General features: G+C 50.8%; 2 protein-coding genes across 4 annotated transcripts in view; one reads left to right on the top strand and one right to left on the bottom strand.

Moving 5' to 3' along the window:
- Window positions 1-1,296: 1,296 nt before the first annotated feature.
- Window positions 1,297-17,809, bottom strand: ANKRD16 (ankyrin repeat domain 16). The gene is made up of 7 exons (XM_026478705.4): window positions 16,913-17,809; window positions 14,276-14,496; window positions 12,818-12,860; window positions 9,763-9,871; window positions 9,285-9,446; window positions 8,139-8,217; window positions 1,297-7,045 (listed from the first exon to the last, which is right to left on the bottom strand). The coding sequence occupies exons 1-7, from the start codon at window positions 17,230-17,232 to the stop codon at window positions 6,888-6,890; spliced, it is 1,092 nt and encodes a 363-aa protein (XP_026334490.1). The 5' UTR covers window positions 17,233-17,809; the 3' UTR covers window positions 1,297-6,887.
- A 218-nt stretch (window positions 17,810-18,027) lies between these two features.
- The window catches only part of FBH1 (F-box DNA helicase 1), a 111,056-nt gene continuing 103,643 nt past the window's right edge, over window positions 18,028-25,440 (top strand). For all 3 annotated transcript variants that reach the window (XR_008956503.1, XM_044392073.3, XM_026478707.4), the window contains exon 1: window positions 18,028-18,167. Coding sequence is in view for 1 of the 3 variants with exons in the window: in XM_044392073.3 (XP_044248008.1) it covers window position 18,167 (1 nt within the window). In the remaining 2 variants the exon portion in view is untranslated. The remainder of the gene's footprint in view (window positions 18,168-25,440) is intronic.

Below are 25,440 nucleotides of genomic sequence, written 5' to 3'. Positions count from 1 at the left end.
CCAGCCAGCAAGGATTCACCTGATGAGAAAGGCAGCACTTCTCTTCGAGGCCCAGGTCTGCACGACGGCTCTGGAAGTCATTTCTCCACCAACTCCTTCGACCAAAACCTGTCTTTGAGCCATTGCAACGATTCTGCACGTCAGCCCACACCCTACGGTAAATCTCTACTTCTTACGCTGGCTGGAATGCATGTTCTCGGTACCTGCCACAGCCAGTGACACACGACGGTGGCAACCTAGCCTTTGATCCACGTCTAGGAATTTATCCTCCAGTTACATACACAAGGACACAGAGATACGTGTTCATTGTGCCGCAGTTTAGAACGAGGATTCTCAAAACCCTTGGGCGCATCCTGAATGTCTATGGACAAATTGTGGAACATCTGAACGACGCAGTGGGAGAAAGAAGAAGCAGGTCTGCAAGGACTAACGAGAAACACTGTCCAGGGTGCGGTGGAACGTTACAGAAGTTACACAAGAGTAAGTATTACAGGATCCATTAGGTAATCAGAACCCCTCTGTGTCTGCCTCTGGTTGGAAAGCCCCCAAGAGTGGTTACTTCAGGTCAGTGAACAGGCTGGGAGAGAATTTTTATTTGCATTGTCTGAATTCTTTTTTCACCTGGAGGAGGATTATTACTCTTATCATAAAAACTCATTAAAAATTAAACAAGATGCATGATTACATCGTATAAGCTTATTTCAAATCCACAAACACGTCCTTGAAGGTGCGGCCGGGGCCAGGCACTGGGCGCGGTGCTTCTGGGGTTTATGAACAGAAAGATGCCGGGGTTGCAGACGAGCAGCCTCGACCAGCGCACACGCAGCTCCTGCACACGGCACACCCCGCGATCGCGGCTAGGAAGTGCACAGCAGAGGCGGGGAGGAGGAATGGGAATCTGGAAGAGGCCTGGAAGGACAGATCCCTCCGGGAGCTCACGTGGACTCTTCTGGCCTTCAAGGACCATGGATGTTTCCTGTTCATTGTGGGCCTGGCGTGTGCCAAGTGTTACACGCGGAGGCTTGGCTCAAGTTTCCAACGACTCCATGAAGTAGGCGTGTTATCGTCTCACTTTGCAGATGAAAGAATGAGTTTGGAGATGCTAAGAAGCTAGGCTGAGGCTGTGGCAGGTGTGTGGGCCCTTACGTACTGTGTGCAGAGCCAGGGATGGGGGGTCCTCTCTCTGAGGGCAGGAGGGAATCCGAGGGCAGGCAGGTGCTGGGCATGGACTTAGGTTTGAGGCATACACCCTGTACTAAATATTGTGCTGAATAATCCTTTGCTCCACTTACCTCATCTTTTTAAAAAATATTTTATTCATTTATTTATTTGTCAGAGACAGAGAGAGAGAGAGAGAGAGCATACACAATTAGGGGGAGGGGCAGGCAGAGGGAGAAGCAGACTCCCTGCTCAGCAAGGAGCCTGATGCTGGACTTGATGGACCCTGGGATCTTGACCTGAGCCAAAGGCAGACGTCTAACTCACTGAGCCACCCAGGCACTCCCCTTACCCCATCTCGAGGATACCTAACTTCGTGCCTACTCCACACCTGCACCTGAGCGGCTGACTGTGGCTGGAGAGAGAGGCAGGACAATGAGCCTCAGCCAACGTCCTACTGCATTTCCCCATGCCGGGGGCTCTCACACCGCCAGTCCACATCAGCGCCCCTGAGCCTGTCAAGGGTGCAAACCCAGACACCGCAAGCCCAGACCTCACGTCTCCCGTCCAGCTCCCCATTAGACTGAGCAGTTCGTGCCCAACAAGCGTCCAAGCCTAAACTCCTGACCTTCCTCCTCAGCCAGCCACCCTCTGTCTTTCTTGGCCCAGAACGAGGCGATTCCACACTTCCGTTTGCTCAGGTCTGAAGACTGGACTTTCCCTCTTTCTCTCCCATTCCTCGTCCAAGTCACTGGTAAGCGCTGCTCATCGCTCTGGACACAGACCCTATACCTTCTCACCCAGGTGCCGTGGGCCGGCGGACGTCACCGTCACACCTCACGTGAGGTTCCGCGATGTCCCCTCACCAGGTCCTTGCCTCCACCCGACATTCTGAATGACCCTGGGCCAACTCATCACTCCGTTGCTCACACCCTCCTGTGGCTTCCTCCTTCTTGCCCAGAGTAAAATGGCCCCAAAGGGCCTGGAGGCCCGCTCCCGGCCCTCCCTGCACGCTGAGAGCACTCGGCCTCGCACACTTGTGCAGCTGCAGCCCCTGCCCCCAGAGCATCTTCCCCAGAGTGCTGCACACACTTTGCCCAGAGGTCCCCCATGCGGCCCCTGACACTTCCTGCCCCTTCTCTGCTTTACTTTCCTCCCTGGAACTCCCCACTACCTGACGTTTCACATCCATAACTAGTTTCCAGTGTCCGGTCTGTCTCCCCAGCTACAAAGAGTCTCAGAGATTCCAGGATGAATTTCCCAGGTCACAAGGTAAGTATCCGAATCCATCTGAATCCAGGAAGCCTGATTCCAGCCTGTCCTGGAAACCAAGCTCTGCCACCACTTTGCCTTGGGAAAACATCCAGGACAGCAACCCCCGTGCACGAGGGGATTAGGACTGCTGTATTTCCAGATGTGGCTTCTGGTGCCCAGGACGCTCCTCATGCTTGAGTCCGCGGGGTCCTTTAGAGGCGGGCAGAGGCAGGTGGCTCATCACGTGATCCCTCCCCAGGGCTCCTCTCAGGGACAGTCATTGGAACTGAGACTCTGGCTGTGACAGGCCTCCATCACGCACACCCAGCAAGTCCTTCCCACCACAGCCGGGCCCTCCCTTTGGCCTCATTCCTTCCCAGTAAAAACCACATCACCCTCTAAGTGGGCGCTGATGTCCTCCACACCCTTGCTGGCTCAGGAAAGCCGTTTTTAAAAATCTATAAAGACCCCAACACTAACCCTTGGGTTCCACAAACCCCAATTCCTCCAAATACTGATGTTAAATGAGCCATGCACACGGTTGCACCGGAAACTTCCTCCTTGTCATCCCGTCTTCCTTCTCGTGTGCACCTGATCCTGATCCAGGCGTCCCGCCCCCGGGGGCTTTCGGGCTTCCTTCCCCCTCCTTCCCCACCTTCTGCAGAGCCCACCTCCACCAACAAGCCTTCATCTGTCCCCCAAAAGCAGCCCTTATTGGAGCCTGAAACACTAGGGTCTCACCCTGAGTAAACCTGTGCTGTTAAACAGTCTTCCTAGCTCTTTCTTCTCACCACTCAGCATCTCCAAGAGCGCAGGCCCCCCTGTCCCCGCTGGCCCCTCCGTCTCCCGGGCTCACATGGCCCTGACCTGGGATCAGACCCGAGCCTTTTCCAGTTCTGACGGCCCTGCCTCTGCCTACCGTCGAGTACAAGGGCTTCACTGATGTCCCAGGTCCTCTCTTACCAAAGCAAAACAAAAATGACAATGTCAGAGAATAAATACAGACAGCAACTCCAAGAAGCATTAGTGATTAAAATAAAATTATGCAAAGTTTTGCAGAATGTTAGGATACGCTTCAGACCTAAAGTTAGGTGAGACTGTGCGCACGGCGTCACCTCCAACATGTACACTTAAAGATCAGGAGGAAATAAGGGTGGTTATTTCTGAGTAGTGGGAAATAGACGATTTCTGTTTCTCCTTCACTGTTTTGTACATCCTGTGAGCCTTGCAAACTGGCGGAACTCCACGGTCAGCTCTCGGGTCTGCCCCCTGCTGGCCGTCTCCAGCAGAGAGCAGAGCATGGGAATCACACCCCATGTCCCCTCACCTGGGCTCCCTTCATGGAGTTTTCCGTTTTTGGCCTGACTTGTGTAATTTCTTTTCCATTTTAAGAGCTCCTTTTTATTTTGTCTTGTGAATATTTTCTTGCATATTTTTTCCAAAAATGTACATTAGGCCGTATCTATTTTCAAACGATTGCAATTCTTTCTTATTTCTATCTCCTTCCAGAGGCTTCTGCCCTGATCTGTCTTAGGAACAGACCCTCATGGTGGGTCAGGGGCACTTGCAGGACCAGCCAACAGCCCTTGTGGAGGCAGGCGGGGAAACACGTCAGTGGTCAGCACTCTGGTCACCTTGGTGAGAGCTCTGGGACAGCCACGCGGGGGACGGCGTTGAGGAAGGCGGGCCCAGGGTAGGGGTTAAGGGCACAGTTAGGATACCACCGTGGTCTGGATGATAGCCGGAGGTCTTGAACCTGGGAGTCACGGATTCCTGGCTTCCAGCTTTAGAGATGGTAGCGGCCAGCTGGGTACATGTGTAAGCAGCTTACGGAGAGTGTAGGTTTCGGATAAACTGAGTTGGGACGGCCTAGAACAGACCAGGATGACAGGGGTGGAGTGTCCCCACGAGGAGCAGTGGGGTCCAACACAGACAAGACGGCCAAGGAGCACATACAGAGTGAGCAGACACAAGCAGGGGCACAGCAGCTTTTCAGGACAGGCCCTAAAACAGGTGCTCACGACGGACACAGAGATGGAAAGTCAAAAAACCCAGGCGTGCGTTACCAGCCACTACAAGGCACGGGCTTCCAGAAGGCAGGAGGGATTCAGAGCAACAGTCACACTGAAGTGGAAGGATCAGCAACATGAGGGCTACAAATACACTGCTCCGTGTGTCAGTCAGCAAGGCCCTGGTTACACCGCAGAGCAGCAGCGAGGGGCCAGCGTCTGTGAGCTGGGGGGACCGGCTGCAGAAGTCTGGCAGAGAAAGGGTGCCGGGGGCGGAGTCGTAACGAGGGGGACACAGAGAGACTGTGTGGGTAAGGCACTCAGCACTGCGTCCAGGACACAGTACGTGTTCAAGAAACACGAATCACCATTCACTCGTTGACCACATAATATCGTATCAGGCACTGTCCAGGCTGTGTAGGCAGCCAGTGAACAAGGGAGACAAAGTCCCGCCTGGAGCTGGTGATACAGTGGGGGAGACACGCAGTAAATGAAGAACGGGACTCACGATGCGTGGTGTACCTGGCGGTGGTAAGTGCTAACAAGGAGAAAGCAAGCAAGGGACAGGAGGCTAGAAATGCTGGAGGAGGGGATGCAGTTTTAGATCGGGTTGCCTGGTGGGGACTCCCCAGAAGGTGAGTCAAGCACCCACGATTAGGAAGTGAGGGCACGACTCCCTCCTAGCGTGGTGACCCCAGAGGTAGACTGTCTCTGGGCTGTCCCTGCGGCTTTTGCCACAATCACCACCACTGGCGTCCACACCATGGTCCCTGGTCCTCGAGAAGCTTCAGCAGCCACAGTCTACACCACAGAACAGAGTCAGACGCGCGGGGAGCAAAAGCGCGGCCTCACGTACCACAAGCGCCGCTGGTTTGTGGGGCAGACGCGCAGCTGCAGGTGTGCAGGGACTCCGCGTGGAGCCACGACGAATCAGAAGCTGCAACGCGTGTGCATGGGGAGGATGGCCGGCACCACGCCCGCCCTTCTGTCCTCCCACAGGTCACAGGACCATCTTCAGAGCCAAAGGGCAGCAACATGGGGTGGATCTCTGAAGCAGCAGGAAGTGAAACTTGAACCGGCACAGATCACACGGGGCGCCACGTAGAGGTCACGAGACAGATGACACCAGCAGGTGTTGGCTGTTCAGACTGGGACCCAGCTCGTGCTGTCTGGGATGATGAAGAGCGGGAAAGTCTTGCTCCTTCCCCGGCCCAGCACGATGCTCAGGCTGGGTGGGCATGCAGTACGTCCTTACTGGTTCACGACCAGCAGGAGGATCGAGTCTGGCTTGTGATTTTCTAAGATTGACCTGGACTAATTATTCTTTGTGACCCAGCAAAAATGACCTTCATCCCCTCCCCGCAAAAGGAAAAAGGAAGAGAATTGGAATGCCTGAGGACATAGCCTCCCTTCAGTCTGCTACAGGATTTTTGGAGTTATGATGTCAAGTGTCCTCCACACTGACAGGCTCTAGCGGGTAGGTGGCTGGGACAGGAAATGGGGTGTGCGTTTTAAGAACAAACTCCATTCTTCAACTGAGGCAGAAAAGTTTGGAAAATATCTTAGCTGCATTTTTTAGGTGTGTTTATTATCTGAAGAAATCCAACGCAGAACCTTAAAAAATAACCTCAAGATTGAAACGTTCTTAGGATGTTTGGTAGGGGAAGAAAGGGATAAAGAAAGGGGGGGTAATCAGAAGGGGGAATGAAACATGAGAGACTATGGACTATGAGAAACAAACTGAGGACTTCAGAGGGGAGGGGGGTGGGGGAATGGGATAGACCGGTGATGGGTAGTAAGGAGGGCACGTATTGCATGGTGCACTGGGTGTTATACACAACTAATGAATCATCGAGCCTTACATCGGAAACCGGGAATGTACTGTATGGTGACTAACATAATATAATAAAAAATCATTTAAAAAAAAAAAAAAAAAGATTGAAACGTTCTAGCTTAACTAGCAGTGCTTAGAATGTACAAATATTACCATTATTTCCTCGCAAATGTCTGTGTAGGCATCTCCATCCTGGCTACAGAACCAAAGTGAAGCCACTGTAATGACCAAGAAGAAGCGAGGGGGGAAGGAAGCAGCAGGCCCCTTACGTTTACGGCTCTTGTACTGTTAACATCATTGTCGTTGCCTTCCCCCATAACATTACTCATGGAACACCTGACGTATTTACGCGAACACGTACTCTGTGTTACCTTCACGCGGGTCACGTGCTTCTCTCAGGGCTCCAGACACCGACTTCGTGAACATCCCCTAATTCCGCAAGAAGGGCAGAAAAAGCGGAATCCGGGTCATGTAAGACTCTGCGTGTGGGTCACATGGCTCGGGAGCCAACATCCTCATGGCCTGGGGTCGCGCCAGAGAGGGGCAGCCGGGGCTGCTGGCTGGAGACCCCAACAACGGCAGCAGCAGGATGTGGTCACGGTGCGTGTCGCTGTCCTCTCTCAGAAGCACCCTCAGGATGCGGGGCGGCGGTCAAAGCACTGAAGGACGTCTGCGCTGTGAGCGAGCTGCTGAGCCAGGGTGCCCGAGACGTCCGCAGAGTCGCTCAGCCCGGACCGCAGGAGGAGCTCGACACAGGCTGTGTGCTGGCCGGCGCAGGCCAGGTGCAGGGCTGCGTGGAGACAGAAGCCACACGGACTTGGAGCAGGACCCCGCAGCAACTCCCCAAAACAAAACTCCTTCCGCTACGCAGATTTTGTATCTCTGTGATTAGTCCCTGCGCCCTCGCCTGTACAGGACCAGAGCACTTTCCCTTCTAGCCTGACTGGGTTGGAAATGATTTTAAAAATATCAACCAATTAGAGACTTTAAGAGATTTTTGCCTAAAGCAATGAAGCAAGGTCACGAACAGGCGACTTTAAACGGCACAGAAACCATTTTAAAAGTTTTGTGAATTCTCCGTGTCAGTAAAAATATCGCCACAAATGAGAATGACATGACGAAAAGAAAAAGGGACACGTCTTTCCCTTTGAAAACTAACGCTCAAGGTTCCTGGTGCTGTGAGCCCTGGAATCCCGCATTCTGCCGACAAAGTCTTGCGTCCCTGGGCTTAGTGACCATCCTGCGCAGCCTCGGAGGGAGGTCTAAGCATCTCAGAGGGCTTCCCGGGTGGCCGTGGTGCACAGAATCATGGGAGGGCTTACTCTAACCCGAGTCTAAAGAATTAGGTCTGGAAATCTTTCTGGGTCTCAAGTTTAAAAAATTATAGTGGGATGCCTGTGTGGCTCAATTGTTAAGCATCGGCTCAGGTCACAATCTCAGGGTCCTGGGATCAAGCCCCGCATCGGGCTCCCTGCTCAGTGGGGAGTCTGCTTGGGATTCTTTCTCTCCCTCTGCACACCCCAAATAAATAAATAAATCTTAAAAAGAAATTATAGTGATTCTCGTTTTTAAATGCACTCCAAAGAGAGACAACCTATGAAAAATATGAACTACGGGTGGCCAGCAGCATGGCAGACGTAGCAAGTGCTTCCAGGTGCACACACGGTCGTGGTGCAAAGTAGAACAGCAGTGACAGGCTGCAGTCCCCGCCATCGCCATGGCAACAGCGACATTTCCAGAGCTTTGCAAACGTGTTGTCTCAAAGAAGGGGTGACGAGCTACTGGAGGAGTAGTACAAAACCAGTGTTTTTAACATCGAAGTCCGTGTATCGTCTACATGGATTACTAGTCACTCCCCAGGCACGCGGGACACGAAGCCGTACCTGATCGGTTTCTTTCATCTTTGGAGTTGATGTCAGCACCCAAGGATAGGAGCACCTGGACCGTGCTCACGTGTCCTTCCTGAGGGTTGAAATACACTTGTTATCCCGTGACAAGCACACAAACAAGTCTTTAAACACAAACTAATGCATGTTAGGTACTTTTTCTAAAATACTCAGCCTCTAAAATGCAATTTTGACATCTAGAGGAGACTCACACGGCTCTCAGGTTTGAGTGTAAACTGTTAAACCCAGATTTTGGTGACGTATGGTTATTAAAATACAGAGGATCTACTCTGTAGGCCTAATTACCGCCTACTGCAGGCGGGAGCGTGCGTCTTGATTCACACGGAACACATGCTTGTGGAATCTCTCCCAGCAAACATGCTCTTTGCTGGAATTTCAGAGCAAAGATAAACGGGGAGACCTTGACCTGTCCTGGACGCTCGTCACAGTGTGCGTCACCGTTTACCAAGCAGTTAACAGGGTTCCTGTCCAGCCGGCCAGTCCATGAGTACCCGGGGAGACAGGGAATCATGGCTCCAAGTCCCATCCATCCCCTTGCGGCCTCTGCCACGCTCGGGGCACCCTCGTCTCTCCACTGCCTTCCTGCAGGATGGGAGAGTGCCGTTTTCAGGGAAATAATTATTCCTGTTGCTGCTGGAAAAGCCAGTCGGGGCAGGTAGCCAGGCTGAAGAGGCTGAAGATAACCCACAAAACACTCCTAGGGGCGCCTGGGTGGCACAGCGGTTAAGCGTCTGCCTTCGGCTCAGGGCATGATCCCGGCGTTCTGGGATCGAGCCTCACATCAGGCTCCTCCGCTATGAGCCTGCTTCTTCCTCTCCCACTCCCCCTGCTTGTGTTCCCTCTCTCGCTGGCTGTCTCTGACTCTGTCAAATAAATAAATAAAATCTTAAAAAAAAAAAAAAAAAACACTCCTAACACTTGAAACCCGGGGTGTAAGCCGTGAGCCTCGCTGCAGAAATGTTCACTTCTGGAATCTAGTTTAAGGACAGAGCAGTAGGACTTCACACGGGGGATTCTTAGGGCTGCAAATGACATTATGTTATTTCTAAAAACGGAACAAGGACAGCTGTGAACTAAAGCCTGGACATCCCACAGAGGGAAGGTCTTCCCGGAGAGACAAACCTTAGCGGCGAAATGCAGTGGCGCCAGGAGGCTGGGTGCTGCCCTGGCATCCACGTCGGCGCCCAGCTCGGACACCAGGAAGCGGAGGGCCTCGTCCTGCCCGGTGACGGCCGCCCTGTGGATAGCCTGCGCGCCCAGGGCGTCCCGTGCGGCCCAGCAAGCCTGGTGGGCGGGGGAGAGGAGGCCACACGTGAGGAGCAGGGACCTCCTGCCGGATCCCCAAGGCCTCTCTGGCCAAACACGGGGAGGATGCCACACTCCGGCCACAGCACCCTTGGCGGGTGGCCTCCGGTCATTTCTGTGGACCAGCTGCTTACTGGATCCTCCTTGTCCTCTAACTGCTCCCCGTGCATCACACATGTGAGCCTCACAGGGGCCCCGAACCAGGACGTCTGCCTCCCCCTTGCCCACCACGACACTGACCCCACACCAGAGGTGCTCCCTGATCTGAGACTTGTAGGAAGAGCCATTTCTATACCTTGTGTTGCTCGAGCAGCAGCCTGGCCACGTCGATGTGTCCGCACTGAACCGCGTCCATGAAGGGTGTGCAGCCACAGCTGTCGGCGCAGTCAGCTTCGTACTGGCACCTGCCGCCCGGACCCAAAGCAGCAGGTCAGATGGGGGTCCCCGCTGCACACAGGCGCTGCGGAGACCGGAGCGCAGTCCCTGTCCCCCAAACGGCCCCTCCTCAGACTTCCTCTCCCCGTTTACGGGCATCGTCTCCCCCTCGTGACCAGCCTGTTACCAAAATCTCAGTCCCGGATCCACTTCTCCCGCTGTGGCTCCTGCCTTGCTAACTGATCTCACAGCCACAGGACCACCCTCGGTATGGCCACTCCTGCTTGAAACCTTTATCTCCCAATCACAAAGGACAATCTAAACCCTCATGATCCTACCGGGATAAGGTGGCACCTGCTCATCTCCCCAGGCTCCTCTGGGCCACCAGCCTCCTTCCTGGTCCTCCTCCTCCTTCCACCTCCTTCCCATGCCCTTCTTCCTGTTCCACCTCCTTCCAGGTCCTGCTCACCTCACCTTCTGCTCAGTCTCACCTCCCACTGGTCCTATCTTCATCTTGATTCTGCCCTTTTCTTTCCCCACCTACTCCGCTATCCTGTCCTCTCTGTTTCTACCTGTCCTTTTTCTTAATTCAGCCTCCAACATGACCTCCTTTCGTTCCTACCTTCTTCACAGTTACCAGTCCTGCCGTCTTCCTGGTTCTTCTCTCAGTCCCGACTCCAAATGGACCTACTTCTTCTGTTCCTACCTTCTCTGTGATCCTATCTGTCCTACTTTCTCCTTGGTCCTGCCTCCTACCTGACCTACCTTCTTCTGTTCCTACTTCTCCTCTCTTCTGTTCTTACCTTCTCCACAGTCTTTCTAGCTGACCTATCTTCATCCATTTCAGCCGTAATTACAGCTCTTACCTGTCCTTTGTACGATCCTATCGGTCCAACCTTCCTCTTGGTCCTCTCTTCTCAGTTCTGCCTCCCATCTGATATACTTGCTTTCCTTCCCACCTTCTCCACGTTCAGACGTGTCCTACCTTGTTCTCAAGTCCTGCTCCAACCTGATGACCTTCTGTTCCTACTTTCTCCACGGTCCTACCTCCTACCCGATCTTTCTGTTTCTACCTTCTTTATGGTCCCAGATGGCCTGCCTCCTACCTGACCAACCTTCTTCCATTCCAACTGTTCCCACGATCCTACCTCTCCCCTCCTCCCATCATCTTTTGATCCTATCTTCTCCATGGTCCTATCCATCGTACCTTCCATTCCCTCCTTCCTTACTGCCCTACCTTCTTACTGGTCCTACCTCCTATGTGACCTACCTTCTTCCCTTCTTCCCTTCTCCATGGTCCTCTCTTCTTTAGATTCTTACCACCCACCTGTCCTCCCTGCTTTTCTTCTTACCTTCTTCCTGGTCTTCTTTTCTTGGTCCTGCCTCCCACCTGATCTACCCTCTTCTGTTCCTCCCCATCCGACCTCCATCCTCTCCTCTCTTCTTCTGTTCTTACCTTCAGGGTCCTATCCATCCTGCCTTCTTGGCCCCCCTTCCCACCTGTTCTACCTTCATTATGGTCCTATCTGTCCTACCCTCTTCTTGCTCATTATCTTCTCCTTCAGTTGCTCAGCTCTTTGCTGCCTTGGCATTTGCTGATCCCCTCTGCTTGGAACACTGGTTCTCCCTTCTTCACTTCAAATTACAGCTTTGTTATGACCTCGTGGAGGCCTCTTCTCTCCTCCATTCACAGTAGGACCTTTGCTCCCTCATAGCACTGCATTAAGCCCTGTTCTCTTCTTATTATTCAGTATCTGCTCAGGTAATCTCTTCCACTCTCATGAATTCAGTTGTTATTTCTATGTTGATGATGCCCACATTTGTTTCTCAGCTCACACCCCTCCTATGGGCTTCAGATCCTTGTCTGTAGCTGGCCACTCGACATCTCTGCTTGGGTGCCTTACAGGTACATGCAACTCAACGTGTCCAAAAGTGAAATTATCATCTTCCCGGCAAACCTGCTCCTCCTCCAGTGCTCTCTTTCTCAGTAAATGGCACCAGCACCATCACCAGGTGCTCGAGAAACCTGTCATCCTTGACTTCTCCTTCCTCATTCCCTTGATCAAATTATTCACCTGCATCTTTGATTCTACTTCTTAAGTATCTGTATGTCTTTCTCTTCACCCCTACAGTCAGCGTCTTATTCCAGCTACCATGATTTCTCTCCTGTTGAACTGCAATGGCCTCCCAACATTCACAGCAGCCGCTCCTGCTTCCCCCCAGTCCATTCTCTATTTTCCAACCAGAGGATCTCTGAAAAATGCAAATTTCTTATTACCGTCCACCCTCCACTCTGCTTAATGGCATTGCATATGCTTAGAATAGAATCTGAGGTCCTCACATAGCCCCGTGCCCTCCCTAAGTCTGGCCTTCCTCATCGTGTGTTTTCCCTGTCACTCCTGAGCACCAGCACACACGGAACTTTCCCTTTACTAAGGCACCATGCTTTCTCTTGGCTCTGAGCATTCACGGGGACTGTTACCTCTGCCTGGAATGCTGCTCCGCCTCCCACTTGCAGTCTCCTTCAGATCACAGCTTGAATATCCCAGGGGCCAACATTCCTTACTCCCAGTCAAGCTGGGTCTCCCTGGCATATGTTCCTGGAGGGATCCTGCGATTCCTTGTACTCTTCAGACTCACAGGATGTGAACAGTGAGTCTTGTCTGCCCGTCGGTGGGTTCCATGAGGGGGACCTGTGCGGGCTGGCTTCTCTTGCAGCCCGTGCACGTGGTATAGCACTTAGTGGGTGTGAGGCACTGAGGATATGATTACTTGCCGATGAGCAGATACATGGGTGATTTTTTTCCCCTCGTGTTACTTAGTGATTTTTGTTTTATATTCTTTATGTCCTTTGTTCATCTCTCTTTGGGTGCTTTAGTTTCTTTCTGAGCAATTTTTCTGAGCTTGTCCTATAGCATCGATATTAACTGCCACAATTAGCCAATCCTTTCCTCCATTTGCTGTTTTGTTCTTACCTCTGTAGAAGCACCTTTACTGCCTCTAAACAGCCATGCATTGCTGGGAGAAGAGAGTTGAGAGTCAGAGCTTTTTAGTGCAGGTATAAAACTCTTCTTTCCTCCTCTCTCTGCCCCATCCTTTTAGCTACGACTTACGGCAAGCAGTAATTAAATCAGGGACACTGTTACCATCCTAGAAAAATAAAAATTTAGCTGAGTAAGTGGTAACGATGATGTTTTCACTTAACAGGCACTTAGCCAACACTCAATTATCTTGTCTCTGTGAGCACTTCCATGGAAAATTCTCATCCTAAACTTTCTCCTCACTTTTGTGCTGCAAATCCTTAGGGCCGGTCAGTTTTTGCCCAGGAAATGTAAAACTTATTAATAATGATCCATGACAAAATAAGCAGGAATGTAATTCTCCTATTAAAGAGAATGACACTCAATAATAAAGATTTCAACTATCTGTTCTTCACTGTTTTCTGTGAATGGCTAGGTGTTGATTGTTTCTAGAGGAACTAGTCAAACAATTCATAGCACAGAAAAGTTTTTCTACTCATTTCTAAAGATTTAAAAAGAATTCCTTGGTCCCTAACTGCTCTCTGTAGCTATAAAATTGTATGCATATTTCCTAAACTATGTCATGTCACAGGTATTGATGTTTTGAGAAACTAAGGCCCTGTATTCTAATTCAATGTACTATCCAAAACGCTAAAGATCATTTTTTAAATTTCTTGATCTGGACTCTTGAGGTCTTTAATATCCGTGTTGTCTTACACCACAGCACATTTTGCTTTTCACTAATTTAAAATAATCTATGAATAGATAATTCAGATTTAAGGATAATTACTCAGTTGTACCCCACATTTTTATTGACATTATCACTAGATAAGTCAAAGACACTCAAGCCCAGGTACTTAATTACAAGTAAGTACCCATATTTATTTAAATGGATGAGCACTGTGGGACGTGTTGCTGAGGATATATGGAAATATAGTCTCTTTTCCTCCTGTGGGTAACGAAGACAACGCAAACACGATCCTGGAAAGAGCCATACCCAGTTCGTCTGTGCTGTCTGTCGAGCACTGCGCCGAGTTCCTTAAACTCTACAACAACCTTGTGATATGGGCATCATTACCATCATTTTTTTGTTGATGAGGAAATTTGCTTAAGAGACTAAGTGCCTTACCCAAGGTCAAAGTCAGTGAAGAACAGAATGAGCTTTCCAACAAACTGGGGAGGACAGGACAGATAGACATGAATATGAGAAAGAAGAACATGTTATGTGCGAAGTTCCATTAGCTTTAGGAACAAACTATATGCCGAAATACCCCAAAGCTGCTCTTACTCCTGGCCCTCTAGTTTCCAAACCCCTCCAGCCCTGTGGGTGCCCCTAACCAGAAGGTGTTCTGCAGGGTCGGGTGAGTGGGCTGCACATGTGTGCTTGCGTCCCCGCAGAGCTCCGGGCCATACCTGCCGTGTGCAGGGGAGTTCTCCCGATTTTGCTCTCTGTCTTGCAGGCGGCTGGGCAAACAGTGAGCAAGTACTGGAGGATCAGAGGGTCACCCTCTCGGCTGGCAATGTGGAGACTATTCCAGCCGTCTTTGTTCTTCAGAAGTGGATTGGCGCCATGTTCCACAAGGTCCTGGATCACCTCCAGATTCTTCCTTGTGCAGGCCATCATCAAAGGAGTCCTAAGGCCAATCAGGACAAACTGTCAGACAGAAGGGCAGCTGAGACGTTAGTAAGTGTGCGGCCGGTGTTCAGAAGAGCACATGCCCTTGGCAGAGATGGGAAAACCTAGAGGACTCAGGGGGTCTGGGAAGCAGGAAAACAGTATTGACTGGTAACTTCTCTGCTGCCGTGAGGCGCCAGGAGAAATAAGAAAGGGAGAGTGATTAGGATGTAGGTGTGCCTGCAGGAGGGGAATACTGAGGAGGCAAACCTGTTTCTGGACAAGTTTAGTCTATGGGACCAAACTGAGACAGAGTTAATCAAAACCATAGTTTATCTTGAATAATATATTTTTTATTTTTATTTTTATTTTTATTTTTTTTTTAAAGATTTTATTTATTTATTTGACAGAGATAGAGACAGCCAGAGAGAGAGGGAACACAAGCAGGGGGAGTGGGAGAGGAAGAAGCAGGCTCATAGTGGAGGAGCCTGATGTGGGGCTCGATCCCACAACGCGGGGATCACGCCCTGAGCCAAAGGCAGACGCTTAACCGCTGTGCCACCCAGGCGCCCCTTGAATAATATATTTTTTAAAGACTTTATTTATTTGAGAGAAAGAGAGAGAGAACACAAGCAGGAGGAGTGGCAGAGGGAGAGGGAGAAGCAGGCTCCCCACTGAGCAGGGAGCCTCATGTGGGACTCCATCCCAGGACCCCAGGATCATGACCTGAGCCGAAGGCAGACACTTAACCGACTGAGCTACCCAGGCATCCCTGTCTTGAATAATATTTGAATAAGTACTCTGCTGGACTTATCCCATTCACTTCAATCAGTAATCATCTATGAATTAAATTGTGCTCAAAAGGGCTAAAAAAGAACATTTGACACAGTGCCTACCCATGAGGAGCATACATTGGTGACACAAATGGAACGCGTGATTATAGTAAGTTTCTGAACTGACTTGTATCCACAATTATGGGAATAAACTACATTAATATCAAGGGAGGTGGCTCTATCCCTCCACCTCTCACAAGTGATCTTGGATGAGCCATTTCAATTCCATGAGCTTCTGGTTTCCCATCTGCAAAATGAGGGAGACATAAACACTGGAAAGCAAGGGCAGGTCTTATTTACCTCCTGATTCCTGTGGGTTAAGACCCATGTCTGGCACACAGTGGGAGCTCACCGTATCTAGGAGATCTCTAAGGGCACATCTAGGACCTATCTTCTAAGATTGCTATGATATTAATGGATTACTAACACTTTTGTGGGGGGAAGTAGTAATGAGAGTGAATGAGAAATTAAGAGGGAGAAACCCAGAAAAATGAAGCCTGGAACCTTCCAGAAGGGCTTCACAGAGGGAATAAATCTTGAGCAAGGCCAGATGATTGAAAAAGCAGGGAAGGTATTGCAGAAAGCCAGAAAGATGAGAATGGGCAAAGATGTCTCACTGCAACGACACCTCCCACATACATACCCAAATGAACTTTGCCTCTTTAATGGTGTTTTGGGGAGAGGCCAGTTTCCTATCCACAGAATTGTTCTGAGGCATGTATGAGGTAATATGTCTCTCGGCATGGTCTATAGACCATTTCACCAGCCCCAGAAGAAAATCAGTCTTGTGATAAGTCATAGCCAGAGTGCAGCCCTCAAAACACAACCATGCTGACCCCCCACCCCGGCCGGCAAGATGCACTTTATTTAACTATCAGTCTGTCTGCTGTGGTTCATACTGATACCAGATCAGGAATCACTTGCAGGCAGGAACTCCATTACCTTAGGAATCTCAGGATGCTATCACCTCTAAGGAGGCCCACGTAGTGAGTACTGGAGATGATGCTGATCTAACAAAATGCAATTGGTTTGTGCGATGGTAGCGCTGGGCATCCTGTCTGCGGAGGTGCTCACGCCGGGCTCTTCATGTGATAAAATCACATGGAGCACCACACGCACCCAAGTGTCTGTGTAACTGATGAAATCTGAATAAGGACATCGACGGTAGCAATGCCAGTTCCTCAGTCTTGGTACTGTACTGCAGCTGCGTAAGATGGTAACTTTGGGGGAGTCTGGGGGAAGGGCGCACGGGGCTTCCCTGAACATTTCTTTGCAACCTTCTGTGAACCTCTATTCCAAAATAACAAGTTAAAACAATGCTACTGGTGAAGTAGTCATTTAGCTAGGCGAGCCTCAAGCTACAAGTAGTACAGACAATTCATTGTTTGATCATATTGCATACTGTTTCATGAAGGGACAGGGTTTGGAACAGAGGACTGGAACCGTTAATCCCCCAAGAGTACCCCACTGTTCGCAGTGGGTAATCTGTCCTACAGGGGGAGGCTCAGAAGCTACGGTGTCGAGGCGGACAAAGTACACGGGAATCCATGACTCTGCGGAGAAGTGGGGGTGGGGGGTGGAGCACGAACCCCAGCCACCTACCAGTCGGCTTTCTTCAGGCAGTCGACCGCGGCTCCTCTGTCCAGCAGATAGCGCACGCAGTCCCGGTGGCCCTGCGAAGCAGCCTCGTGCAGAGGCCGCTTGTAGTCTCGGTTGGCGGCCTCGATGTCCATGTCCCAGGTCTCGACCAGATAGGCCAGCACGTCCCGATGCCCGTGGCGGGCGGCGCAGTGCAGGAGGGTGTCCCCGGCGGGCCCCGGGCAGCCCGCGGGCCCAGCTCCCCTCAGCTCCTCCCTCAGGGCGTACAGCCGGCCTTCCTGCACCAGCCGGTAGAGCCGCCGCGGGTCCCCGGGCGCCGCCATGGCCCCGGGCGCCGGCGGGAGTGGAGGGGGCGTGCGGACCCCCAGCCCTGACCCCGGCGGCCCCCGGGACGCCCCGACCCCTGCTGCTCTCCGCGGCTGTGGTCCTCCAGCGGACGTCTCGCCTCGCGGGCCTAGGCGGACGCGCGCTCCGGGTTGCGGGCCCGGCGTTGCTCACGGACCCGGCGTTGCTCACGGACCCGAGGCTCGTTCCCAGGCTGCCGCCCGCACGAGCTGCATTTTGGGGCGCTACATCAGGTGTGAGGGGTGTTGCCGCCCAGCCGGCCCCGGGCCAGCGCTCGCTCCGAGCGGCAGCAAGGCCCGCCCGGCCTCTACAGCAAGGCCCGCCCGGCCGCGACTGCAGCCAGCAGGGCGGAGGAGGAGAAGCCCGCGCGGGGCTGTACGCTAGAGGGGCCGGGATTCCGACCCGGACCACCGCCCTTCCGTCGCTAGGCAGCCGCGGGCCCTCAGGGAGGGGGTGGGGCCCCGCGCGTCCCCACCCTCAGCCCCTCCCTAACCCAACCTCAGCTGGCCGCCTCCACCCCGCCGCGACCCCTCCTCCGGTCCGCGGGAGCTCGGAGGAACTCTGGGAAAGTTTCCACTCGCCCCCTCGGCCCCAGCGGAAACACGGACGGGGCGGGGCCCGCTAGCGGTAGCCGCGCCCCCTGGGGAGCGCGTTCCAATTGGTCGCCGGAGCAGTCCGTCAGCACGCCCCCTCCGCGTGCCATTCCGATTGGACATGCAGGCTGTCTGTCAGTCCTGGCGGCGGGCTCTTCCCGGGGCTGCGGCTAGGGCGGAGCTGGCGGAGGAAGTCTGCGGCCTGCTCTGGCTGGCGCTGCCCTGGGGAAGCTGGGACTGGGAGGCCGGGCGGCCCGGGCCCGGCGGCGGCGGCGGCGGCGACGGCGGCGGTGGCGGGAGGCCCGGTCCGGAGCGCCATAGTGCGTGAGGCCGCGGTCGAGGCAGGGAGCGCGGGCGGGGCCGTGCCGTGTGGACACTTAAGCTCTTGGGGTCCTGAGCGGGGGTCCGGCCTCGCCGGGCGGGGAGCAGTTCCGTGGGGGGTGTGGGGGCCCGGGACCAGCGCAGCTGTGCAGGAGCTCGGGTCCGCAGCCGGTGGCCAGGCTGGAGGGGCTCGGCGGGGCGTGCACGCAGGAGGGCGAGGGTCGCCCCCACACTGCGTCCTGCGGCTGGGGAAGGGGGGAGCTGGTCGTTCCCCGTCGGTTGCAGGAGTCACGGGGGACGTGGCCTCGGTGGCTGACAAGCCGGCATTTCCTTTTCTACCCTGGTGTTTTGACCTTGGGCGAGTCATTTGATTGCGTCCTCTGGCGACTCTTTCATTTGTAGGCTCCCTTATCTGAATCCCCTTTTCCTGAATATTAAGAAAATTAGGGTGATGTGGGAAGGCCTCGAGCTTGTCTTGTGGAGGGTACGTTGAGATCTAAGCAAACTGAACGGGGTGATGGGAGAGATTAAGGCAGGTGCTGAATTCTCAACCAGATCTTATTGGGCACTAGTCATTCAAATCTCCTGGTGTTTTCAGTCCAGAAGTTGCTACTATTTGCCAGGCTTGGAAACAGTTATGCTTTACATTTTGTGTTGTGCTGTATGGTTTACAGAGTACGTTAATTTATCTGCAAACAACCCTGTGAGGCATCATTACAGGTGGGGAAATTGATGCCTCAAGAAGTTAGTGATTTTCCCATGGAGCTAGAGGTAATAAAGTCCTCTGGAACAAAGGATGGTGGCACCTAGTGAGTGCCTGCTGGGCCCTGGCACTGTGCTCACATAAATTAAGGAGATACAGTGAAAGGAGACCTCTGGTATGGACCCATGCAAACAAGCCCATTTCACTAACGAGCAGATTGAATTTGGTTAATTTACTGAGTAATATGGGTAGTCACTGGAGACAGAAGTGGGTCCAGTATCAGTTTTGCCGAAGTTATTGTTCATTATCTCTTGCCACTTCAGCAAAGGGTGGGCACAAAAGTATTTTGAAATGTATGAAGTTTGAGAACATGCCCAGCATTGCTTTTACTGCCGCTCTTGGTTTGGTGCAAATGGAAGCTGAGGCATCTTGTAACTTCGTATTTTTTGCTGCTCATGCCCCCCAGCCCCATCCTAATTACAAACAACCCCACCTTTTATTGCCTTATGTCTCCAGTTTCCCTGTTTTTAAAAACAAAATGGGGACACTTGGGTGCACGATAAGAATATTTCAAATCCAGATAATTGGTTACTTACCTAGTGCCCTCAATGAAGATCCTCTCCTGTGTTCCTTAGGAGCGGAGCTTCTGTATCTCCCTTTAGATAACTAGATGATAACGTATACGAATCTGACCGTGGCCCTTGTGATTTTTTAGAGCAAAAGCTTGGTGTAGAGGGAAGGAATCTGTACGGTAAGCTGACAGATGGAGCTGTGCTTGGGTCTTGCTGATTTCGCAGTTGGGCTGCCCATTTCTTTTCTGCAGGCTTTTGGAATTTGTGGTCTGCTGTTTCCTGTCTCGTTTCTCATGTAGTCAGTATTGGCATTGGAATTTGCTACGTGGCTGTCTTCTCTGCTTTCTCTTACGTTGTATTTCATGGTTCTGAGCATTCAGCTACGGTCATCGGTGTCCCGATCGTTGACATGTTCTGTGATCTGTGAATGTGTGAACACTGTTGGTATTGGTCGAAGTTCAGTTTTGCTGCCATCATCTTTTCTCTGCTTCTCATATCACTCTATTCTTCTAGGCAGATTTTATTTGAAAACTGAATTGGATTCTGTCTTTGCCCTTCTGGCTTGGAAATCACTTAACTCCTAGAAATTAATCTGTCATCACAGCATCTCATGTCTTATAGTTTCAGCTGTCACTCACATGCCTTTTGAGGACCAGTCTCCTATTTCAAAGTTCTTCCTGGAGCTTAACCCAGTATCCCACAGATAACTTTAAAACAAACAACTGCTTTCAAAACTGGAAACTTTCATCTTCCCCTTCCAGGAAAAAGCAAGTAAAACAAAAACACTGTCTCTCTTTTACTCCTTAACGTGGTTAATGACGTGACCTCTGGGTTCCAGCTAGAAATGTCAGTTACCTTTGTCACTTCTCTTTCATCGTTCTTTTCAGTCTTGTCGAAAAAGATGTGTTGACCTTCCTGTTCCCCTCCTCCCTATCTCTGCTGCTCTCAGGCCTTTCCCAACTCTCGTCTTGGGTAGGGAAGTGGCTTTCTGTCTGATTTTCCTGGCGGTCTCTGTACCCACCCATCCTGTACCCAGCTCCCAGGATGACTGTTATAGAGTGTTAATCTGACTCTGCGTTGGCCCTGCTGGTAAACTAGATAATCCCCGAATCGCCTACACGGTAAAGCCCGCAATTTCTTTAGGGCTCTATTTAAGGACCTTTACAGTCTGTGCCTTCAGATTCCTTTTCCAGCTTCTCCCCCATCTGTGAACCTCTTGTTCTAACGCAATTCGACTTCCCACTGCACCAATGCTGTGCTATTTCTCTGCTTTTTGTACATAGTGTTTCTTTTGCCTTAGTGAATCCTACCCGTCTTCCGAGGCTGAACTCTTCATAAAGCCTTTTTCAACATCCCTACTCTGTTCCCTTTACTCTCAGCACTCCATGCGTTGTTTGGGCAGCACTTATATTGCCTTATGTATGGTGATTTGTCATTGTTTTGCTCTCTGCCTTATGGGCAGGCAAAATCTTTTCTGTTTTGTGTGCTCATCGTTCAGCATTTGACACCAAGATACCAAGAGAGGAAGCCCTCATGGTGTTTATAATGAATCTGGGATATGGTAACAACTTAAAAGTGGTTGTGGAATGAATTGAAAGAAGGAAAAGCCTTTCAAATATATAAAAATATAGTCTGTAATAGTCATTTTCTTGTTTCTCCTTTTTTTCACTGTTCCTTCTTATCCTTGTGAAAATCCTGCATCTCCGTCTTTGTGTGTTCTAATAAGTGAATGCTGTCTCTTCAGGGGGAGCAGGTGTTTGCAGAGTGTGAGACGATCTGAGGAAGATCAGGCCTTCGAGCCTAGGCCTTTGGGGTTTCTAGAGAAGCAGGATGTGGCGATCAGAGGCACCTCCATCAAGGGAGGTAGGACCGCAGTGTGTTCTTTCTGCGTTGATTTCTTGCAGTGCTAACGGGGATGCAATATTTTGAAGTTTTTCCATTTTGAGCTCACTGTAGTTAGTGATTATTTTCCTTCCAGTTACGTTTTCTAAATACTCGCTTGTTATGAAGTCTTCAGTTAATGACATTTCACACTGATGAAAAAAAGTGACCTAGAAATTAAACCTGAAGTTTTCAGAGGCTGCTTTAAAGCTTTCTGGATACGGAAGGTGGAACGTTAACAGGGGAAAGAACAGTGCCCCTGGGGAGTCAGAAAAGCTAAGTGCCGTCGAAGCCGTGTTGTGACTTGATGTAAGCCTCCTCTGAGCCCTGGTTAAAGTCATAGGATTGGGTGAGGTTCCAGTGAGAATATGTGAAGGAATTTCCGGAGCCGTGAAGCACTTAGGAGCTGTAAGGTAGTGTGTTTAGGGTTTCCAAGCCAAAGAAGAACCAAGCTGCTACGGAGGGAAGTGGGGGAGCGCTGTGGTGGTGCATTTATCTGCTGATGGCCAGTTATACATGGAGCGGTATGTGTTGGGTGCTGGGCCGAGCAAGTCCCTTGCTCCTGCCTCCCACCAGACGACAGAGCTTTCAGTCCATCAGTGGGAGACATGTTAATACCCACACAGACAGTTGACGCTAGTATAATAACATATAGTGAAATACACTATAGTCATATAATTTGCATATGAGGCATATTAAATGCATAGTTTTACGGATAATTGTTACAAGTATCTCAGAGGCCTACAGGATGGTTTTATTACTGCAAAGTGCTTCCTGGCTTGAACGAATACTTTCCGCAGTGCTGAAGTTGGGAAATAATACCATAACTGGTTAAATTGGGCCCTTAGGTCTCACAGCTTGCAATTTGACCTGTGAAGTACCTAGATCCTTGCAGTAATGGGCCACATTGCAGTGCACCCTGCTATCTCCCTAGGAGACCCAAGAGGGAAAGTGTCTACTTGTCCGTCTTCACAGAGCCACTCCAAGAAAAGCGGGAGGCTTGTGGGGAACTAACAAGATGAGGTTAGGTGACACAGTAAGTTAGTTAGCAAGACTGCCCTCTGTGGTTCCTGTTAGGAGCAGTCTGTCTGGTCAGGTACTTTTGTACTAGACAATTACCTTGATTGATTGATTGATTGATTGATTTTTTTTTTTAAGATTTTATTAATTTATTTGACACACAGAGAGAACACAAGCAGGGGGAGTGGCAGAGGGAGAAGCAGGGTCCCTGCTGAGTAGGGAATCTGCTGTGGGGTTTGATCCCAGGACCCTGGGATCATGACCTGAGCTGAAGGCAGATGCTTAACTGACTGAGCCCCCCAGGTGCCCCTATTTCTTTCTTTCTTTCTTTTAAAGCAGTTATTTAACAGTGTTTCCTTCCAGGAATTGTAGGTACTTAGTATCTTCATCTTGTCCATTTGGGTCTGTAACCTATAAGTTTTAGAGGACTTTTTGTTAGAAATTCTCATTAGCGATGATAGGGAAGAAAGAAAATAATTTGGTATCAGTTTCAAATGATCCTGGAATGGTTAGAGAGGGCTTGGCTACAGTAGCAGGTAGACCCAAACATGTAATGACAAAGTGCATTTCTCAATCTCAGGGCAATCTAAGGTGGTTACAGGTTGTTAGTGTGTGTGTGTGTGTGTGTGTGTGTGTGTGAGTTTGGGGGGGGAGTGGCCCTCTCTGAAACAGTAATCCAAGGACCCAGGCTGCTGGAGGTGCTTCCATTTTGAACATGGGGCCTCTAAGGATTCTGGGGAGTCAAGTTCCTCATGAACTGGAAGGGGTCAGAAGATGGAGGAACAAGCCTGAGAGGTTTCGTGGGCGGGGCCTGCAAGGGGCACCTGTCCCTTTTATTTGCATTCCATTGGCTCAAGCTCAGAGTGATGTCCTAACTGTGGTCAAGACAGAGAAGTGTAGACTCGCTGTGTGCTGAGGAAGAAGAGAAGCCCTGTCTTTGCCACAAAACCCAGAGCACTCCGTTTCACTTTCTGTGACTTGTTTTGTAAGTTGTTTTGCAGTAAAGATTCTGGAATGAAGCTGACGAGAACAGAGGTGAGGAATCACAGCCCTATGCTTCTCATTCAACAAGTATCCGAGGGCCTGTTACTTGCAAAGTATCATCTTAAGAGCTTTGAGGAATAAGGTGGTGAGACATGTTCCCAGCCTTCTAGGGGCTTCTAGTCCAGGAGAGGCTGAGGACAGCTATAGCTCACTGGAGACCTCTGTCAGTGGGCCTGCCTCGGGAGGCGGGGCTAGCGTGGGACAGACTGTCATCAAGGTGAAGAGGTTCAATGATGGGTAAAGGTAATGATCATTCCCGGTAGTCACCACTTTGAGGTCAGCACGGAGTGGGAGCCTGAGGTGCTGGTGGCCTGCTGAGCTGTGGGTTCTTGAAAGGGGGGCCACGGGGGTCAGAAAGATGTCATGCTGTAAGAAAGCCATCACAGAAAAAAAGCAGGGTGGTAATGGCAGAGTTCTGTTTGACAAAATGGCTTCATACGACCTCAGTTTTTCCTGTCCTGACACATGAGGGAGATGACACATTTCTGTTAGTCACCGTGGTAGAGCCTCTAAGAGGGGTGCATACACCCACTGGGGTGCAGAGAAGATTCATACCACAGGGCCTCATGCAGCACTGAAAGCCCACGCGCGAGTCTGGTCTCTCGCCATCCCTTTAGCTGCACGCTCATCGCGGAGCACTCTTGAAGGATCACGAGCAGCTTCTAACACTAAGAGAGGTGACCGGGGAGACTTGGTGCACAGTGTGCTTGCCACTCAGAGGCGGGAGGAATGCACGAGGTTTGGGTGACTCAGGGGAGGGGGAGGTAGCTTTGAGCCTCTTTATTTTGATACAATTATATCTGAACTGTTGGTTGAAAGTATGGTAATAAGAACAGGAGGGTGGTTAGTGTTTTGCTGTTACTGTTTTGTTTTTTTTTCAATTTCACAAGAACATTCATGCTGTTAAAATAAAACTCATGCACCTTTAAGGAGACACCAAGCGTGGTGGGGTCAACGTGTTGACCCCAACGTTCTAGCATTTCGGCTTTTGGTTTTGCCAGCCTCGATATGGATGTCACACAGTATTTTCATCTGTATTGTCTCATTTGAATCTTGGCCGTCCTGTGAGTTCAGTATGGCAGGTTATTGTAGTTTCCTTTTAATGATAAGGGAATTGAGGCTTTAAGTGGTGAGTGAATACACCTGCCAAGTAGAGGCGGCCTTCTGACTCCGAATCGGAATGAAGCACTCATTGAAACACAGTTCAGTGATCTGTATGACTCCAGGGGTAGACAGACACAGGACTCTGGCTCCCAGGTCAGTGAATGAAGCACTTCATCTCTCAGAGGTCGGAGAGTCAGATAAAATACAGCCTAGTTTTTCTGACCTCTAGCTGAAGTCAGAAACATGATTTTTGGTATGGAAATCCAATAAAAGTGGTAGCTCTGCTTCCCAGGACAGCAGTCATGGTGGCTCGGGTGACGCCACTTCAGATGGCAATACCCGGAACCCGGGTCACTCAGCCTGGGTGCCCCTATTCCTTCCGCTCTTTTAGCTCCTTCTGCGATGGCTTCATGCCAGAATCCATGGGAATTTCCCAGAGCTCTCTGGAAGCAGAATACTGACTCCTGTTACATCTTTCTTTTGCTCTTGTGCCTTTGTAAGATTTCCGCAGACGTTTCATTTTCTTAGCAAATATTTAAGATTCTGATGTATTTTACAAAATAAATATGTAAATAAGAGCCTACCCTGTCCATATAACTTACTTTGCACAAACAGTTTCTTTTGGATATTTCTGATATTCTATCGTGTGGTCTGCCCTTCCCAGGTTCCCCATGAAAGCAGTTCTGCAGCAAATTCCTCGTAATCTGGAGCTTAGGGTCCTGTGCCGCCCAGCATGACCATGCTCCCTGCTCTCTTCTCATCCTTCTCCACTCTTCGGCATTCGCTGAACAGCTGCATGTGTCTGGTACTGTGCTATGTTCAGTAGTAGAAAAGACAGGATAGTTTCTTATCTACTTGGAGCACGCTGACTAACTCCTGGGCGTGTGGTTAAGACATTACCCCCTAGTTGACGGTCATTATCAGGGCCTCCATATTTTCATTATGGCA

Source organism: Ursus arctos, unplaced genomic scaffold (genome assembly GCF_023065955.2).
Source record: "Ursus arctos isolate Adak ecotype North America unplaced genomic scaffold, UrsArc2.0 scaffold_30, whole genome shotgun sequence".
Taxonomy (NCBI): domain Eukaryota; kingdom Metazoa; phylum Chordata; class Mammalia; order Carnivora; family Ursidae; genus Ursus; species Ursus arctos.
This window is presented reverse-complemented; position numbering and strand designations above follow the sequence as displayed.